The sequence below is a fragment of the Brachionichthys hirsutus genome, chromosome 21 (assembly GCF_040956055.1).
Source record: "Brachionichthys hirsutus isolate HB-005 chromosome 21, CSIRO-AGI_Bhir_v1, whole genome shotgun sequence".
Lineage (NCBI taxonomy): Eukaryota > Metazoa > Chordata > Actinopteri > Lophiiformes > Brachionichthyidae > Brachionichthys > Brachionichthys hirsutus.
This window is the reverse complement of record NC_090917.1, coordinates 9,718,184-9,738,519: the sequence shown is the minus strand read 5'-3', so window position 1 is coordinate 9,738,519 and position 20,336 is coordinate 9,718,184. Positions and strand designations below refer to the sequence as shown.

The 20,336-nt window shown below is 45.3% G+C and overlaps 3 protein-coding genes across 3 annotated transcripts in view; 1 reads left to right on the top strand and 2 right to left on the bottom strand.

Annotated features, from left to right (window-relative positions):
- LOC137909932 (ras-related protein Rab-37-like) overlaps positions 1-1,075 on the bottom strand; it is a 10,727-nt gene extending 9,652 nt beyond the window's left edge. The window contains exon 1 of the mRNA XM_068754362.1: positions 952-1,075. Within this exon, the coding sequence (XP_068610463.1) occupies positions 952-1,065 (114 nt within the window). The 5' untranslated portion in view covers positions 1,066-1,075. The remainder of the gene's footprint in view (positions 1-951) is intronic.
- Positions 1,076-4,111: 3,036 nt separating this feature from the next.
- Positions 4,112-8,109, bottom strand: mrpl27 (mitochondrial ribosomal protein L27). The gene is made up of 4 exons (XM_068754552.1): positions 8,039-8,109; positions 6,555-6,683; positions 5,135-5,202; positions 4,112-5,054 (listed from the first exon to the last, which is right to left on the bottom strand). Exons 1-4 carry the CDS (start codon positions 8,076-8,078, stop codon positions 4,848-4,850), a joined length of 444 nt encoding a protein of 147 aa, XP_068610653.1. The 5' UTR covers positions 8,079-8,109; the 3' UTR covers positions 4,112-4,847.
- Positions 8,110-8,622: 513 nt separating this feature from the next.
- Positions 8,623-18,463, top strand: LOC137910491 (crossover junction endonuclease EME1-like). Its single transcript, XM_068754930.1, has 9 exons — positions 8,623-8,641; positions 8,873-9,646; positions 9,749-9,876; positions 10,400-10,489; positions 11,656-11,777; positions 12,327-12,465; positions 12,701-12,816; positions 12,894-13,083; positions 18,224-18,463. The coding sequence occupies exons 1-9, from the start codon at positions 8,623-8,625 to the stop codon at positions 18,398-18,400; spliced, it is 1,755 nt and encodes a 584-aa protein (XP_068611031.1). The 3' UTR covers positions 18,401-18,463.
- Positions 18,464-20,336: the final 1,873 nt, after the last annotated feature.

Below are 20,336 nucleotides of genomic sequence, written 5' to 3'. Positions count from 1 at the left end.
TCGTTGCTCCTCCTACTCTGGGTCAGAATCTAGAACGGCTTCCTGTTTGTCCCTCGTTGCTCCTCCTGCTCTGGGTCAGAATCTAGAACGGCTTCCTGTTTGTCCCTCGTTGCTCCTCCTACTCTGGGTCAGAATCTAGAACTGCTTCCTGTTTGTCCCTCGTTGCTCCTCCTACTCTGGGTCAGAATCTAGAACTGCTTCCTGTTTGTCCCTCGTTGCTCCTCCTACTCTGGGTCAGAATCTAGAACTGCTTCCTGTTTGTCCCTCGTTGCTCCTCCTGCTCTGGGTCAGAATCTAGAACGGCTTCCTGTTTGTCTCTCGTTGCTCCTCCTGCTCTGGGTCAGAATCTAGAACAGCTTCCTGTTTGTCTCTCGTTGCTCCTCCTGCTCTGGGTCAGAATCTAGAACTGCTTCCTGTTTGTCCCTCGTTGCTCCTCCTGCTCTGGGTCAGAATCTAGAACGGCTTCCTGTTTGTCCCTCGTTGCTCCTCCTACTCTGGGTCAGAATCTAGAACGGCTTCCTGTTTGTCCCTCGTTGCTCCTCCTGCTCTGGGTCAGAATCTAGAACGGCTTCCTGTTTGTCCCTCGTTGCTCCTCCTACTCTGGGTCAGAATCTAAAACTGCTTCCTGTTTGTCCCTCGTTGCTCCTCCTACTCTGGGTCAGAATCTAGAACTGCTTCCTGTTTGCCGTGGAGCAGATAAGGACATCTGTTCGATTCCCATTCCTACCAGAAAGAGGAGGCGTGAACAGAACTAAAAACAGACCGGGACGAGACCGCGCAACAAGTTTGGAGTCTGCGTGGAAGAGAGCGCCAGACCCTGTTCCAGACCAGACCCTGTCCGGACCCAGACCAGACCCTGTTCCAGACCCAGACCAGACCCAGATCAGACCCTGTCCAGACCCAGACCCGAGGCATCCCGGGCAGGACCGGGTGCTTCTGGACTCAGCCTACCTTGTGCACGAGTTCCTCATCATAGAGCGGGGGCTGGCAGCCGCCGGGCTTGATCTCCGGGTAGGACGTGGTGTAGAGCGCTGAGACGGGCTCCATGGACTCCATCCGCTCCATCCTGCGCGCCGAGCGCGGCCACAAGCTCCTCCCTCCGAGGGGATCAGGCACGTCGTGATCGTTCACCGCCCCCCCCACCGGGGGGCGGGCACGGCGGGAAGCTTGAAGGCTGTGGGTGGAAGGATGAGGATGAGGATGAGGATGGGCCGCAGGGCGACGAAGACGCCGTGGAGGCGGAGCCTCTTTATTTCGAGTTTTTTATTTTGAGAATTTGCTTTTGAGAAAGGAAAGTAAACAGAGGAGACAGCCACTCCATTCAGGGTTCCATTTTTATGTGCTTTAATACTTCTGGGCTTCCATGTTTACACTTAAATAATTTTCGATCATTTTTCGTGCTGCAGGTTCTGAAGCAGGTGTCCTCCGCCTCACCTGTATTCTGATTATTAGCAGCGTCCTGGTTTTCCTATTAGACCCTTTGTAGTTTATAATGAATAACGTGTAGTTTTACTCTCCAGTAAATTCAGGACTAAAGCCGTTTGCACCATTGAAGCTCAAAGCAGGCCGTACTGCGGCGCAGTGGAGCGAGGATCGCCCGCCATCTTGTGTTCAGCGTTGGTATTGCACGTTAACAGCTATACATCGCGAAATTGGTTCTTGTACCTGTAAAAGCACATTAAAATCAATCATTTATCATAAATATTTCCTTTTTTTTTTTTACCCCTGCAAAGGTAAAAAAGATTTTTTTAAAAGGCAATCCAATTCAGATTTTTTTTTAAATCTACAAATGTAAATTCCTGGTAGCAGATTATATTTCATCAGTCTATTTTGCATGTGTAAATGATTGTGTCTCATAAAGTCTCAAGATAGAAACTGTTAAACTACACTAGTTTTTAACTCATTGAGTGCCAGACCTTTTCAGCCCGTTTTTGTGTATTTTTCCTGATTTTACAAGCCTCACAGAATATTATTTACTATGACTATAGTTGTAATATAATACAGAACATTATTTACTGACTATAGTTGTAATACAGAATATTATTTACTGACTATAGTTGTAGTAATATAATATAGAATATTATTTACTGACTATAGTTGTAGTAATATATAGAATATTATTTACTGACTATAGTTGTAGTAATGTAATACAGAATATTATTTACTATGACTATAGTTGTAGTAATATAATATAGAATATTATTTACTGACTATAGTTGTAGTAATATAATACAGAATATTATTTACTATGACTATAGTTGTAATATAATACAGAATATTATTTACTATGACTATAGTTGTAGTAATATAATAATACAGAATATTATTTACTATGACTATAGTTGTAGTAATATAATACAGAATATTATATACTATGACTATAGTTGTAGTAATATGATAATACAGAATATTATATACTATGACTATAGTTGTGGTAATATAATAATACAGAATATTATTTACTATGACTATAGTTGTAGTAATATGATAATACAGAATATTATTTACTATGACTATAGTTGTAGTAATATAATAATACAGAATATTATTTACTATGACTATAGTTGTAGTAATATAATACAGAATATTATATACTATGACTATAGTTGTAGTAATATGATAATACAGAATATTATTTACTATGACTATAGTTGTGGTAATATAATAATACAGAATATTATTTACTATGACTATAGTTGTAGTAATATAATACAGAATATTATTTACTATGACTATAGTTGTAGTAATATAATACAGAATATTATTTACTATGACTATAGTTCTAGTAATATAATACAGAATATTATTTACTATGACTATAGTTGTAGTAATATAATAATACAGAATATTATTTACTGACTATAGTTGTAGTAATATAATAATACAGAATATTATTTACTATGACTATAGTTGTAGTAATATAATAATACAGAATATTATTTACTATGACTATAGTTGTAGTAATATAATATAGAATATTATTTACTATGACTATAGTTGTAGTAATATAATAATACAGAATATTATTTACTATGACTATAGTTGTAGTAATATAATACAGAATATTATTTACTATGACTATAGTTGTAGTAATATAATACAGAATATTATTTACTATGACTATAGTTGTAGTAATATAATACAGAATATTATTTACTATGACTATAGTTGTAGTAATATGATAATACAGAATATTATTTACTATGACTATAGTTGTAGTAATATAATAATACAGAATATTATTTACTATGACTATAGTTGTAGTAATATAATACAGAATATTATATACTATGACTATAGTTGTAGTAATATGATAATACAGAATATTATTTACTATGACTATAGTTGTGGTAATATAATAATACAGAATATTATTTACTATGACTATAGTTGTAGTAATATAATACAGAATATTATTTACTATGACTATAGTTGTAGTAATATAATACAGAATATTATTTACTATGACTATAGTTCTAGTAATATAATACAGAATATTATTTACTATGACTATAGTTGTAGTAATATAATAATACAGAATATTATTTACTGACTATAGTTGTAGTAATATAATAATACAGAATATTATTTACTATGACTATAGTTGTAGTAATATAATATAGAATATTATTTACTATGACTATAGTTGTAGTAATATAATAATACAGAATATTATTTACTATGACTATAGTTGTAGTAATATAATACAGAATATTATTTACTATGACTATAGTTGTAGTAATATAATACAGAATATTATTTACTATGACTATAGTTGTAGTAATATAATACAGAATATTATTTACTATGACTAGTCGTAGTAAACGAGGCTCGTTCTCTGTCACATTAATATCCTGTCGGACTCACCTGAGATCAGCACCAGAAATGGATACGCCACTCAGCGTCTTAACGTCGCCTTTCCATCCTCACCGCCATCTCTTACTTGAAACCCAACGCGTCCCACCTCCCTTTCATGGTCACTCGACCGAAGTGATGCAACTCACACAAGCGGGTGAACTGAGGTACGCAGTCGGCTCCTCATTGCTCTCTTCTCGCGGCGCAGGTGTAAACCGGAGGATTAGCGACAACCTCAGGTACATAAAGAAGAGCCTTTCAAAACAGTCTGAACTCTCTGGGCTTCTGGAGGCGGAGCTTGTAGCAGCTTTCTGTCAGTGTCAGTCGTTTACATTTTAAAACAACGGACTGTAGACCGGCAGAATTTATTACTGGCTTTTTAAACTTTTACTACTGGAACAAATGTTAATACTTAAAAAGAAAGCGAAAGTCATACGTAAAGCTTTTCACAGATAAAACTAAATCTTCATTCTAGGGGAACCTCGGTGGAGAGAACATGAACCGCTGAGGACGAGCCCAGAAAACGTCCGTTTAATCAGAGACAGTTCAAGAGTCACAGGAAGTCCGTCTGGAAGCCACGTCAGTCTCACAAAAACAGGTCTCAATCTGACCACACCCACAACACAGGAAGTAACAGGGGGGGGGGGGGGTCAAACCATGTCCCCCAGGGGGGGGGTTAAACCACATCAGTCTCACAAAAACAGGTCTCAATCTGACCACACCCACAACACAGGAAGTAACAGGGGGGGGGGGGGGGGTCAAACCATGTCCCCCAGAGAGGGGGGAGGGTTAAACCATGTCCCCCAGAGGGGGGGGTTAAACTACGTCCACCAGAGAGGGGGGGGGGGGTCAAACCATGTCCCCCAGAGAGGGGGGGTTAAACCACGTCAGTCTCACAAAAACAGGTCTCAATCTGACCACACCCACAACACAGGAAGTAACAGAGGGGGGGGGGGGGTCAAACCATGTCCACCAGAGGGGGGGGGGGGGGGTTAAACCATGTCCACCAGCTGAAAGGTGCCCTCCTGTTTGACTGGCAGGACGTTGATGAAGGTCTTGTAGAGCACAGCTCCTCTGGGCAGCTTGGTGATGACTTGAGTGGATTCTGGGCTGCGTGGGGGGGGGATGTAAACCTCCTTGGTTATCCTGACGCACCCATCCTCCAGAGCAAACAGCGTATTGTTAGTCCCAAGCCCCACCTGAGGGAGGGGGAAGGAGAAGGTGCAGGATGAAAACGTTCTGACTCTCCACAGCAGGTTCTATACGGGCGTCGACTCACGTGAGCTCCTGGGTGGTACCTCAGCAGCCTCTGGGTCGTCAGCACGTAACCCGCACGGACAAAGTGACCTGGTGGGCAGAGGGAGAGACGCTAAAGCAACCCCTTCTTCCCTTTATGGACACGCACACAACCTGTTCCCTCGATTAAAGGACCACTCAAAGGACTTGCTTTGCTGAAAAAACGAATTATCCTCTATTCAAACTTTGTTTTATAAGCGTCTCAGACAGATGAGCTTGAATGAGACAATTCTTCTAAACTTGTATTTTACACAATTACAGACAGCGATGTCCTCAGACGGGTCTGTCCTCAGCGTCCTTCACCCTACGTGTCCAAACCACCCCAGAGCGGTCCCTCCGACGCACCGGTTCATAATCCTGGCCGGATCATTCTGGTCTCTCCCGGTTCAGCGTCTGGTCTTTTGGTCGTCCCAACCAGATGGTTTCACCACCGCCCTGTCGACCTTCTCCTCCAGCCTTGCTGGAACCCTTCTGACACAGACCCACCTGAACCTGTTTCATTCCTCCCTAGCTTAATGTGACGCTCCGCTTGTCTAGCTGCTCTCTACTCATGACCATGTAACATCTCGTACCCTGACTCCGCCCGTCGACCACCGCTGAAAACAGAACGGTCTCAGAGCTGCTTCTTGGTGCGTCCCACCCATATCACATCAAGTGCTGGAGAGAAAACACCTTTTTGGTAAACACATTTTGGTAAAGCTTTTATTTTAAATTTAGTTGGTGATCAGAGCAAAACAGAAGAGACTGATCACAAATGAATTACTTATATGTTAAAAAGACAATCAGCACAAAAGTTGTAGACAAAGAGGCAAATTTATCCAATATGTGCAATTATATTTTCTTTGTCACAAATATATCCTAAAATTATATTTCTTTATCATTTTATAAGCATTCAATCGACATAAAATGTGTTATATCGGTTATATTGGGGTGGCTGTAGCTCAGTTGGCAGAGTGGGTCGTCCAGTGATCAGAAAGTCGGTGGTTCAAATCCCGGCTCTGACCGGGACACGTCGAAGTGTCCTTGGGCAAGACACTGAACCCCAAACTGCTCCCAGTGGGTCTGGCAGCACCTTGCATGGCAGCAGTCGCCCGCCGGAGGGTGAATGCGTGTGTGAATGGGTGAATGGCCTCATGTAAAGCGCTTTGAGCACCGGAGAGGTGGAAAAAGAGCTTTATAAGTGCAGAACAAGATTGGATATAAAATGATTTTGGCGGAATGGTGGCGTAGTGGTAAGTGCCATCGCCTCAGGTCCCAGGTTCGATTCCTACCCGTGTGGAGTCAGGCTGGTCATCTACCTGACGTTGTGTTTTAGATCCTCTTCATCAGGCTGGTAATCTAAACTATGAGCAGAACTGAAGTACTAAGAACAGCTGGAAGGATCCCGTTCTAAAGGCACTCACCGTCGTGCTTCTTGAGGCCGTACCTCCGCCCGGGGCTGTTCCCCCCGAGGTTCTTCGAGCTGCCGCCACTCTTCTTCGACGCATGCCTGACGAAGTCAACAGGAAACGACCGGCCGGGTACGAACAGACCTGAAACCAGCAGCGTGGAAACGAAGACACCAACGCTGTTTGTCAATGCACTGGAGCGGAGGGGACATCAAAGGCCAGAGGACTGCCTATCAATCACATTAACAATAGTTTATTCGTTTATTCGTATATACTTTTTATAAATACCTATTTCCCAAATTTAACACGCATCTTATTACACATATGTACATAATTCATGACGATCGTCTCAAGTCCTTATTAATATTTAATAATTAAATTAAAATATTGTACTCTGTGATTAATAGTTCACAGCATTCAGAGAAAACCGACAAGTTAGCACAGCTAGCTGTTAGCGGGCACGTCTAGCTGTTAGCGGGCACGTCTAGCTGTTACCTGACACGTCTAGCTGTTAGCTGGCACGTCTAGCTGTTAGCGGGCACGTCTAGCTGTTAGCTGACACGTCTAGCTGTTAGCGGGCACGTCTAGCTGTTAGCTGGCACGTCTAGCTGTTAGCGGGCACGTCTAGCTGTTAGCGGGCACGTCTAGCTGTTAGCTGGCACGTCTAGCTGTTAGCTGACGTCTAGCTGTTAGCTGACATCTAGCCGTTAGCGGGCACGCCTAGCCGTTAGCGGGCACGCCTAGCCGTTAGCGGGCACGCCTAGCTGTTAGCGGGCACGCCTAGCTGTTAGCGGGCACGCCTAGCTGTTAGCGGGCACGCCTAGCTGTTAGCGGGCACGTCTAGCTGTTAGCGGGCACGTCTAGCTGTTAGCGGGCACGCCTAGCTGTTAGCGGGCACGTCTAGCTGTTAGCGGGCACGTCTAGCTGTTAGCGGGCACGTCTAGCTGTTAGCTGGCACGTCGAGCTGTTAGCTGGCACGTCGAGCTGTTAGCTGGCACGTCGAGCTGTTAGCTGGCACGTCTAGCTGTTAGCGGGCACGTCTAGCTGTTAGCGGGCACGTCTAGCTGTTAGCGGGCACGTCTAGCTGTTAGCGGGCACGTCTAGCTGTTAGCGGGCACGTCTAGCTGTTAGCTGACACGTCTAGCTGTTAGCGGGCACGTCTAGCTGTTAGCGGGCACGTCTAGCTGTTAGCGGGCACGTCTAGCTGTTAGCGGGCACGTCTAGCTGTTAGCGGGCACGTCTAGCTGTTAGCGGGCACGTCTAGCTGTTAGCGGGCACGTCCAGCTGTTAGCGGGCACGTCTAGCTGTTAGCTGACACGTCTAGCTGTTAGCGGGCACGTCTAGCTGTTAGCGGGCACGTCTAGCTGTTAGCGGGCACGCCTAGCGTGTGGTTAAAACTAAACGTCGTTGCGCTGAGAATAAAAACATAGTTTTTATTTCGCACACGTGATTTTTAAACCCGCTAAGTAGCGATATAATAAACATTTAGATTCTGATACCTGCTCTTGACTTAAGCAGTAAGGACGCCAGCGCCGCCATCTTGGGACAACGTCATTTCCGTGTCTGCGTTACATCCGGGTATTACCTTCTTCTTCGTGGGGTTTATCGGCACTCTTGCCACCTTTACGAAGGGCATTACCGCCACCGTCTGACCGGGTATCGATCAGGCTCCTGTTTTACCAGTCCTGTAATTTAGCTGTTGTTATTGAGTTACAACTTGTTACAAATACATTTGTGCTAAAACAAACATCACAGAGAAAACCTTGAATACTAAATAACTAATTATATATCCGTTATATTCTTCCGAATATTCCCGTGCTTTTTCATAAACTCCACCACCACCCTCGCATTGCTGCAGCCCCTCTCCATTGGACCCCCAATCGCCTCGGTTTGTCCCTCATCACTTTCCTTAGGTCTTCGTTCTCCCTGCATTCTCTGTCTATTTCTATGATCCCAATGGTCTGCCCCATGGCGAGACCAATAATTATTCAATTAAATTAAATAATTGTGCTCCAAGAGAAAGAGCCGAAGAGTGTTCAAAAGAAAGGAACCGATTCACCCTCCGGAGCACCAGGTGGCGGTAATGCGCTACAAAGCTGGACGTTAACCGTCGTTCACCTACACGAAGGAGAGCGCGGTTTACCGGACCGTCTCTGAGTCAAAGACCAAGGTAACCGTAACGGAGATAGTAAGTAATCCTTTCAACGTTACATTGCGTCCCGGTACAGAGTGACGTCACTTACAGATAATCTTAAATAAGACACAATTCTGCACACAACAAGTCCGGAACCGGTGCGGACGATCAGGAGTTCCCCGTCTTTGGCTTCCTCCAGCCCCCCAGCGCCACACGGAGGGCTTAGACCTGGGGGGCCACACACGCACGGGAGCTGCTGACGTCATGCTGATCAGCAGCGGGTCTGAGGACGAAGCGCCGGACGTCCCGTTGGCTCAGAGACTCAAACGGAAGCAGGACGAGGCGATGGACGCCTCCTCCGCCGCCCCGTCCAATCGGGCCGGATCGCAGCTCTCCTGCCGGGGCAGCGTTCCAGAGTCGGAATGCTTCCACGGGGGCTCGAGTGGCCAGCGGGAGGGGGGGGCTGTCCCTCAGCTCACCTCAGGATGCACCAGTGTCTCTCCTGCCAAGAGGAAAGCTGAGGAGGAGCCTCAGAGGGGCAAGGAGGCGCTCCGATTGGACCGGAGGGCAGAGAGGAACGCTAAGGAGGGCCCCCAGACCTCCTGGGAGGAGCCTCAGAGGGGCAAGGAGGCGCTCCGATTGGACCGGAGGGCAGAGAGGAACGCTAAGGAGGGCCCCCAGACCTCCTGGGAGGAGCCTCAGAGGGGCAAGGAGGCGCTCCGATTGGACCGGAGGGCAGAGAGGAACGCTAAGGAGGGCCCCCAGACCTCCTGGGAGGAGCCTCAGAGGGGCAAGGAGGCGCTCCGATTGGACCGGAGGGCAGAGAGGAACGCTAAGGAGGGCCCCCAGACCTCCTGGGAGGAGCCTCAGAGGGGCAAGGAGGCGCTCCGATTGGACCGGAGGGCAGAGAGGAACGCCAAGACCCGGAGCCCGGAGGAGAGTGTCAAACATCTGGTGGCGTCTGTGGACCCAGGTAACGTTAAAAACCAGAACCCTTGAGTCCGGCTGGGACGCGTGTGTTAACAGTCCAGGTGATCTATAATATGAGGGGGGGGGGGGGGGTCTGTGTGTGCAGCGCTCCTCCAGCTGGAGGAAGGCGGAGCTCTGCTGATGTCACTGCAACATTTGGGTTGCAGCTGCGCCGTAGAAAAACAAGCCGTCCCACGAAGTGTCAGCTGGACGAGGAGGGCCCCCGCCGCACAGGTGAGAGGGACACGCCCTCCGGTGAGGCGTTACTCAACGACCTGTCCTAGGGCCCCCGCCGCACAGGTGAGGGGGACACGCCCTCCGGTGAGGCGTTACTCAACGACCTGTCCTAGGGCCCCCGCCGCACAGGTGAGGGGGACACGCCCTCCGGTGAGGCGTTACTCAACGACCTGTCCTAGGGCCCCCGCCGCACAGGTGAGAGGGACACGCCCTCCGGTGAGGCGTTACTCAACGACCTGTCCTAGGGCCCCCGCCGCACAGGTGAGAGGGACACGCCCTCCGGTGAGGCGTTACTCAACGACCTGTCCTAGGGCCCCCGCCGCACAGGTGAGAGGGACACGCCCTCCGGTGAGGCGTTACTCAACGACCTGTCCTAGGGCCCCCGCCGCACAGGTGAGAGGGACACGCCCTCCGGTGAGGCGTTACTCAACGACCTGTCCTAGGGCCCCCGCCGCACAGGTGAGAGGGACACGCCCTCCGGTGAGGCGTTACTCCTATAGGTCTCTTCTCTGCATCTCAGCCAGCTGATGCGGGGGGGGCGCCCGAGGCCCACGTGGTGATGCAGATGACGGTTGATGACTTCATCGCTCTGACCCACAACTATATCCAGGTTGGTGCTGAAAAGTCAAGGGGAGGGAGACCCCCCCCCCGGTACACTGTCGTTGTGTCCTTAGGCAAGGCACTTCACCCACGTTGCTGTGTGAACGAGTGAACGAGTGAATGTCGGTGAGGTCAGGAGGACCGATGGAGCAGCCTCACCCTGTCATCTCACCAAGTATGGAGTGAATGAATAATGAACATAAAATGTAAAGCGTCTTTGAGTACCCAGAAAACGTTACATATAATCAATGCATTATTATTATTATTATTATTATTATTATTATTCTAGCAACAGATGTACAGACGGGGAGGGGGCCCTCTAGCTGTCCGTCTGTGTATACAGACGGGGAGGGGGCCCTCTACCTGTCCGTCTGTGTGTATACAGACGGGGAGGGGGCCCTCTACCTGTCCGTCTGTGTGTATACAGACGGGGAGGGGGCCCTCTACCTGTCCGTCTGTGTGTGTACAGACGGGGAGGGGCCCTCTACCTGTCCGTCTGTGTATATACAGACGGGGAGGGGGCCCTCTACCTGTCCGTCTGTGTGTATACAGACGGGGAGGGGCCCTCTACCTGTCCGTCTGTGTATACAGACGGGGAGGGGGCCCTCTAGCTGTCCGTCTGTGTGTATACAGACGGGGAGGGGCCCTCTACCTGTCCGTCTGTGTGTATACAGACGGGGAGGGGGCCCTCTACCTGTCCGTCTGTGTGTATACAGACGGGGAGGGGGCCCTCTACCTGTCCGTCTGTGTGTATACAGACGGGGAGGGGGCCCTCTACCTGTCCGTCTGTGTGTATACAGACGGGGAGGGGGCCCTCTACCTGTCCGTCTGTGTGTATACAGACGGGGAGGGGCCCTCTACCTGTCCGTCTGTGTGTATACAGACGGGGAGGGGCCCTCTAGCTGTCCGTCTGTGTGTATACAGACGGGGAGGGGGCCCTCTACCTGTCCGTCTGTGTGTATACAGACGGGGAGGGGCCCTCTAGCTGTCCGTCTGTGTGTATACAGACGGGGAGGGGGCCCTCTACCTGTCCGTCTGTGTATACAGACGGGGAGGGGGCCCTCTACCTGTCCGTCTGTGTATACAGACGGGGAGGGGGCCCTCTACCTGTCCGTCTGTGTATACACACACACAGTTTGTGTTTCCTTGTCCCATTCATGGATATTTCATTTGTAGGCGGAGCGACACGGTGGGTGTGGCTCTGGTCCCACTCTGACTTCCTGGATGCAGGAGCAGCAGAAGCGTAATCCTGACAAGTCCTTGAGTCTGGTCGTCATCGACCTGGAGAAATACTTCAGGTAGGGGCGACGCCCATCTCAGTTTCTGTCAGGTAGGACATGATTCACATGAAGGACGGCTTGACCTTCTGTCCCCTCCTCTGTTTGTGGGTAATGTCCTTTCTGGAGCAGAACTCCATGTTCTGTTTTAAGGCTCATTTAATATTACACTTGGAAGAACTCCGGGGTGCAGTTTGTAAAGATTCTGAAGTAAAACATGTTATTTGAACATTTATACCTCCACAAACCATCAATTTAGCAAATTGGGTTTAATTCAGCTTCATAATAATATAACAGCAGCAGAGACCTGAATCAAACCCTCCGGCCCCTCCCCTCCTGAGGGGAGGGGCCGGAGGGTTTGCCAGAATGTCTTCGAGCCCGACCGTAGCGAGGATGTGAAGAGTCAACTTTCTGCTCTCACTATAAGAATAAAGATTGCATAGAACTCTAACAGTGACTGACGTTATGTACGTCACTGTGGAGCACGAATGCAGACAAGGTAAAAAAGAAAGAAATAAATAAATAAATAAAAAATAATAGTAATAATAAAAAAAAACTTTCTGCTCTCAGATCTCAGAAGTCCCAAAGCCAGAAGAGGTTTCGCCAGGTGGTTGCAGGGGAGGAGCTAGAGAAAGGGAAGGTGACGAAGAGGAGGAAGAATGTTGATGCTGAGGTGAAGCCTCAGGTGTCACGCGCTGACGTCGAGGAGGTAGGTTGGACACAGACATTTCAGATTTGTGTTAAAAAATACACATTTTCACACATTTTCCCTTAAAATTCCAGTAATTTACTTTTTATTAGTGATGGAATTCATTCACAAACGCTGCTCCTGGTTCACACACACGCACGCACACACACACACACACACACACACACAGCATGCAGTACGTAGTAGGTCGTGTCCCCGTATGCCATGACGAGCACGCTCCTCAATATCCCATCAGGCATTGGTGCATCTCCAGCTGCACACAAACGTCTTGGTCCGCTTCTTGATGACCTGGAGGGATTTCAGGGATCACATCACCATGACAACCAAAGCGGTTGCAGAAGCACCTTTGAAGTCAGTGAGCTCTCAGCGTCTTGCAGCGGCTTGTTCTGTCAGATCAAATGGCCGTTGCTCTCATCCTGTGTTTGTAGGCGACAGAGGGAGGAGACAAGTTTCTCTTTCTACCTGGAGAGTGAGTGGGCGGGGGGCCAGAAGGTGGATAAAGCTGGGGTGGGGCTGCTACAAGTGTGGAAGAGACAGATCCAGCAGCTGAACCGGGTCAGCCCAGACATGGCCTCAGCCATCCTGGCAGCGTACCCCTCCCCCCAGCTGCTGAGGAAGGTACGCGAGCAACAACCCAATCTGGATCCCTTTGATCTGGGTGGATCACATTCTCACGCAGCCGATGATGCATTAAAGCTCCCATGTCATGCTTTATTATACTTAAATTAAAAAAGAGGAATATAATCTTACCAATAAACTTTACATTATGCACTTGCAATAACTATTAAACAAGTATTACACCAATATCTGCTCGCCATAAATTGTGGTCTCAATAATCGCTTCTGTCCTTAATAGTCACCCACATTCTTGTTTTTTAATGCAGGGTTCTTGACTTTTATTCTGGGTTCTTGACTTTTATTCTGGGTTCTTGTTTTTTATTCTGGGTTCTTGTTTTTTAATCTGGGTTCTTGACTTTTATTCTGGGTTCTTGACTTTTATTCTGGGTTCTTGTTTTTTATTCTGGGTTCTTGTTTTTTATTCTGGGTTCTTGACTTTTATTCTGGGTTCTTGACTTTTATTCTGGGTTCTTGTTTTTTATTCTGGGTTCTTGTTTTTTAATCTGGGTTCTTGACTTTTATTCTGGGTTCTTGACTTTTATTCTGGGTTCTTGTTTTTTATTCTGGGTTCTTGTTTTTTATTCTGGGTTCTTGCTTTTTAATCTGGGTTCTTGACTTTTATTCTGGGTTCTTGTTTTTTATTCTGGGTTCTTGACTTTTATTCTGGGTTCTTGTTTTTTATTCTGGGTTCTTGTTTTTTAATGCGGGGTTCTTGACTTTTATTCTGGGTTCTTGTTTTTCATTCTGGGTTCTTGTCTTTTATTCTGGGTTCTTGTTTTTTAATGCGGGGTTCTTGTTTTTTAATGTAGGGTTCTTGACTTTTATTCTGGGTTCTTGTTTTTTAATGCGGGGTTCTTGACTTTTATTCTGGGTTCTTGTTTTTTAATCTGGGTTCTTGACTTTTATTCTGGGTTCTTGTTTTTTATTCTGGGTTCTTGTCTTTTATTCTGGGTTCTTGTTTTTTAATGCAGAGTTCTTGGCTTTTATTCTGGGTTCTTGTTTTTTAATGCGGGGTTCTTGACTTTTATTCTGGGTTCTTGTTTTTTAATCTGGGTTCTTGACTTTTATTCTGGGTTCTTGTTTTTTATTCTGGGTTCTTGTCTTTTATTCTGGGTTCTTGTTTTTTAATGCAGAGTTCTTGGCTTTTATTCTGGGTTCTTGTTTTTTATTCTGGGTTCTTGTCTTTTATTCTGGGTTCTTGTTTTTTAATGCAGGGTTCTTGTTTTTTTAATGTAGGGTTCTTGACTTTTATTCCGGGGTCTTGTTTTTTATTCTGGGTTCTTGTTTTTTCTTCTGGGTTCTTGTCTTTTATTCTGGGTTCTTGTTTTTTAATGCAGAGTTCTTGACTTTTATTCTGGGTTCTTGTTTTTTATTCTGGGTTCTTGCCTTTTATTCTGGGTTCTTGTTTTTAATTCTGCGTTCTTGTCTTTTATTCCGGGTTCTTGTTTTTTAATGCAGGGTTCTTGTTTTTTAATGTAGGGTTCTTGACTTTTATTCTGGGTTCTTGTCTTTTATTCTGGGTTCTTGTTTTTTAATGCAAAGTTCTTGACTTTTATTCTGGGTTCTTGTTTTTTAATGCAGAGTTCTTGACTTTTATTCTGGGTTCTTGTCTTTTATTCTGGGTTCTTGTTTTTTAATGCAGAGTTCTTGACTTTTATTCTGGGTTCTTGTTTTTTAATGCAGGGTTCTTGACTTTTATTCTGGGTTCTTGTCTTTTATTCTGGGTTCTTGACTTTCATTCTGGGTTCTTGTCTTTTATTCTGGGTTCTTGACTTTTATTCTGGGTTCTTGTCTTTTATTCTGGGTTCTTGTCTTTTATTCTGGGTTCTTGACTTTTATTCTGGGTTCTTGTCTTTTATTCTGGGTTCTTGTCTTTTATTCTGGGTTCTTGTCTTCTATTCTGGGTTCTTGTCTTTTATTCTGGGTTCTTGACTTTTATTCTGGGTTCTTGTTTTTTAATGCAGGGTTCTTGTCTTTTATTCTGGGTTCTTGTTTTTTTATTCTGGGTTCTTGTCTTCTATTCTGGGTTCTTGTCCTTTATTCTGGGTTCTTGTCTTTTATTCTGGGTTCTTGTCTTTTATTCTGGGTTCTTGTCTTCTATTCTGGGTTCTTGTCTTTTATTCTGGGTTCTTGTCTTTTATTCTGGGTTCTTGTTTTTTATTCTGGGTTCTTGACTTTTATTCTGGGTTCTTGTCTTCTATTCTGGGTTCTTGTCCTTTATTCTGGGTTCTTGACTTTTATTCTGAGTTCTTGTCTTTTATTCTGGGTTCTTGTCTTTTATTCTGGGTTCTTGACTTTTATTCTGGGTTCTTGTCTTCTATTCTGGGTTCTTGTCCTTTATTCTGGGTTCTTGTCTTTTATTCTGGGTTCTTGTCTTCTATTCTGGGTTCTTGTCTTTTATTCTGGGTTCTTGACTTTTATTCTGGGTTCTTGTCTTCTATTCTGGGTTCTTGTCCTTTATTCTGGGTTCTTGTCTTTTATTCTGGGTTCTTGTCTTCTATTCTGGGTTCTTGTCTTTTATTCTGGGTTCTTGACTTTTATTCTGGGTTCTTGTCTTCTATTCTGGGTTCTTGTCCTTTATTCTGGGTTCTTGACTTTTATTCTGGGTTCTTGACTTTTATTCTGGGTTCTTGACTTTTATTCTGGGTTCTTGTCTTTTATTCTGGGTTCTTGTCTTCTATTCTGGGTTCTTGTCCTTTATTCTGGGTTCTTGTCTTTTATTCTGGGTTCTTGTCTTCTATTCTGGGTTCTTGTCTTTTATTCTGGGTTCTTGACTTTTATTCTGGGTTCTTGTCTTCTATTCTGGGTTCTTGTCCTTTATTCTGGGTTCTTGACTTTTATTCTGGGTTCTTGTCCTTTATTCTGGGTTCTTGACTTTTGTTCTGGGTTCTTGTCTTCTATTCTGGGTTCTTGTCCTTTATTCTGGGTTCTTGTCCTTTATTCTGGGTTCTTGTCCTTTATTCTGGGTTCTTGACTTTTATTCTGGGTTCTTGTCTTCTATTCTGGGTTCTTGTCCTTTATTCTGGGTTCTTGTCTTTTATTCTGGGTTCTTGTCTTCTATTCTGGGTTCTTGTCTTTTATTCTGGGTTCTTGACTTTTATTCTGGGTTCTTGTCTTCTATTCTGGGTTCTTGTCCTTTATTCTGGGTTCTTGTCTTTTATTCTGGGTTCTTGTCTTCTATTCTGGGTTCTTGTCTTTTATTCTGGGTTCTTGACTTTTATTCTGGGTTCTTGTCTTCTATTCTGGGTTCTTGTCCTTTATTCTGGGTTCTTGACTTTTATTCTGGGTTCTTGACTTTTATTCTGGGTTCTTGACTTTTATTCTGGGTTCTTGTCTTTTATTCTGGGTTCTTGTCTTCTATTCTGGGTTCTTGTCCTTTATTCTGGGTTCTTGTCTTTTATTCTGGGTTCTTGTCTTCTATTCTGGGTTCTTGTCTTTTATTCTGGGTTCTTGACTTTTATTCTGGGTTCTTGTCTTCTATTCTGGGTTCTTGTCCTTTATTCTGGGTTCTTGACTTTTATTCTGGGTTCTTGTCCTTTATTCTGGGTTCTTGTCTTTTATTCTGGGTTCTTGTCTTTTATTCTGGGTTCTTGTCTTTTATTCTGGGTTCTTGTCTTTTATTCTGGGTTCTTGACTTTTATTCTGGGTTCTTGTCTTCTATTCTGGGTTCTTGTCTTTTATTCTGGGTTCTTGACTTTTATTCTGGGTTCTTGTCTTCTATTCTGGGTTCTTGTCCTTTATTCTGGGTTCTTGACTTTTATTCTGGGTTCTTGTCCTTTATTCTGGGTTCTTGACTTTTATTCTGGGTTCTTGTCCTTTATTCTGGGTTCTTGTCTTCTATTCTGGGTTCTTGTCTTTTATTCTGGGTTCTTGTCTTTTATTCTGGGTTCTTGTCTTTTATTCTGGGTTCTTGACTTTTATTCTGGGTTCTTGTCTTCTATTCTGGGTTCTTGTCCTTTATTCTGGGTTCTTGTCCTTTATTCTGGGTTCTTGTCTTCTATTCTGGGTTCTTGTCTTTTATTCTGGGTTCTTGTCTTTTATTCTGGGTTCTTGACTTTTATTCTGGGTTCTTGTCTTTTATTCTGGGTTCTTGTCTTTTATTCTGGGTTCTTGACTTTTATTCTGGGTTCTTGTCTTTTATTCTGGGTTCTTGACTTTTATTCTGGGTTCTTGTCTTTTATTCTGGGTTCTTGACTTTTATTCTGGGTTCTTGTCTTCTATTCTGGGTTCTTGTCTTTTATTCTGGGTTCTTGACTTTTATTCTGGGTTCTTGTTTTTTAATGCAGGGTTCTTGTCTTTTATTCTGGGTTCTTGTTTTTTATTCTGGGTTCTTGACTTTTATTCTGGGTTCTTGACTTTTATTCTGGGTTCTTGTCTTCTATTCTGGGTTCTTGTCCTTTATTCTGGGTTCTTGACTTATATTCTGGGTTCTTGTCTTTTATTCTGGGTTCTTGTTTTTTATTCTGGGTTCTTGGTCTCTTTGTGCCGAAGCAGTTTTGACCCCTTCATTGCTGTTGATAAACCGTGTTTTAAGTCTGATTCCTGGTTTGTCTGTTAAAAGACTTTTATTTTCTTGGAGGTCATCGGCTCCTCTTCTTCCTCCTCTTCTTCTTCCTCCTCAGTTGGACTTTCTCTCTTAGCGAGGAAGCTCTCCAAAGATGCTTGTTTGTTTTTTTTAAATTAATTTTCACTCGTTTATGGCTGTTTTTAGTAACGTATCACGTGACCAAGAAAATTCACATTTTTAGACGCTAATAATCGATACAACGGAAATTGTATAAATGAGTTATTCTTTCTGTGCGGCCCGGTAACAAATGCCTCACGGACCGGTACCGGGCCGCTGCGTTAGCATGTTGATCTCTGGCGATGGCATGTTGAGGAAGGAAACTGTCGCGAGATGCTCTAACGCACCCGGTTGAACGATGGCGGCTCCTTATCGGAGGGCTAGTGTGATCAGCGAGTACGAAAGTAGCACCCGAGTCCTTCACAAAGGTCTTCTGATGAACGTTGAACAGGTTCTGAATGAAGCACAGCCCCCACAGCGATGAGCCTGCCTTTAGGGGTGAGGCTTCGATAGCAAGGCAGCAGCTACTTTTAGTTTTCCCCTCAATGGAGTCTTCTAACGTCTGATTCTTCCTCAGGCATATAATCTGTGCAAGTCTGAGCAGGAGAAAGTTTCTCTGCTGTCCGACCTGCTGGTCCGCAGAGGAGAAGGCGTCACCTCGACGACCCGACGGGTCGGTCCAGAGCTTTCAAAGCGCCTCTTCCTCCTGATGAACTCCCGTGACCCCGATGCCACTCTGGACTCCGGCGTCTGACCTGAGAAAACGGGTCTAATCGTTTTCCAGCAGGAATGTTCTCAATTGTCAGCTTTTATTAAAGGATTCTGTTTTTATACAAAAAAAAATCCATCTATTAAATTCAATTCTCAAAGCAGGTTTTCTTGTTGATCGTTCAGTCAGTGGCTCACAGGTAGCACTGCAGCATGAGAACAAACACAGGTAGCACTGCAGCATGAGAACACACACAGGTAGCACTGCAGCATGAGAACACACAGGTAGCACTGCAGCATGAGAACACACAGGTATCACTGCAGCATGAGAACAAACACAGGTAGCACTGCAGCATGAGAACACACACACGTAGCACTGCAGCATGAGAACACACACAGGTAGCACTGCAGCATGAGAACACACACACGTAGCACTGCAGCATGAGAACACACACAGGTAGCACTGCAGCATGAGAACACAGGTATCACTGCAGCATGAGAACACACACAGGTAGCACTGCAGCATGAGAACACACACAGGTATCACTGCAGCATGAGAACACACACAGGTAGCACTGCAGCATGAGAACACACACAGGTATCACTGCAGCATGAGAACACACACAGGTAGCACTGCAGCATGAGAACACACACAGGTAGCACTGCAGCATGAGAACACACACAGGTAGCACTGCAGCATGAGAACACACACAGGTAGCACTGCAGCATGAGAACACACACAGGTAGCACTGCAGCATGAGAACACACAGGTAGCACTGCAGCATGAGAACACACACAGGTAGCACTGCAGCATGAGAACACACACAGGTAGCACTGCAGCATGAGAACACACACAGGTAGCACTGCAGCATGAGAACAAACAGGTAGCACTGCAGCATGAGAACACACAGGTAGCACTGCAGCATGAGAACACACAGGTAGCACTGCAGCATGAGAACACACACAGGTAGCACTGCAGCATGAGAACACAGGTATCACTGCAGCATGAGAACACACAGGTAGCACTGCAGCATGAGAACACACACAGGTAGCACTGCAGCATGAGAACACACACACGTAGCACTGCAGCATGAGAACACACAGGTAGCACTGCAGCATGAGAACACACACACGTAGCACTGCAGCATGAGAACACACACAGGTAGCACTGCAGCATGAGAACACACACAGGTAGCACTGCAGCATGAGAACACACACAGGTAGCACTGCAGCATGAAAACACACACAGGTAGCACTGCAGCATGAGAACACACACAGGTAGCACTGCAGCATGAGAACACACACAGGTAGTACTTCATAATAGACTCATTCTTGTCCGCTGACGTGCATGACAAACGTGGAACCTGAAGAACGTTGGTGCCGTTCAGGTCCTGGTGCTCAGCTGGATTACCTGCGCCGTCCTGCGCCGTCCTGCGCCGTCCTGCGCCGGCGTCGCCCGTGTGCTGAGCCTTGTCTTGTCTTGCCTGGCACGGTTTGGGAGCAACACGTCTCACGTTACGTCAATCTGCCCCCCCCCCCCCCGTTTGACCTCAACGAAACAGAAAAGAGCTTTTCATTTTAGACAGTGATAAAGATGACAAACATCTGGCATCATCTGACACTAAGGCTGAGAGGTTGAAAGGTAATACAAACCATCATGATGCTGATCATTTTTATCCTAAAAATAAGAAGCACCTCATCCTGGATCTTAAACTCAACTTTATTAACCCACTAAGGTAAACAAAGCAGGGACCCGTATGGATTCATGTTATCTTACATATTCTGTTGATTTGAGTTCAGACAGAGGCAAAATCCAAATGAGGTTCAATTTCAGTATTGAGAATTTATGTACAAACAGAATACATAAAACCAAATATTCCTGCACATCTCTGCAGCATTTTCTCAACACACCACGCAGCAGTTTTATGGAACTGTTGGCCTCATTATTGAACAGAAACATTGAGGTTCTCTGAGGAATCTTT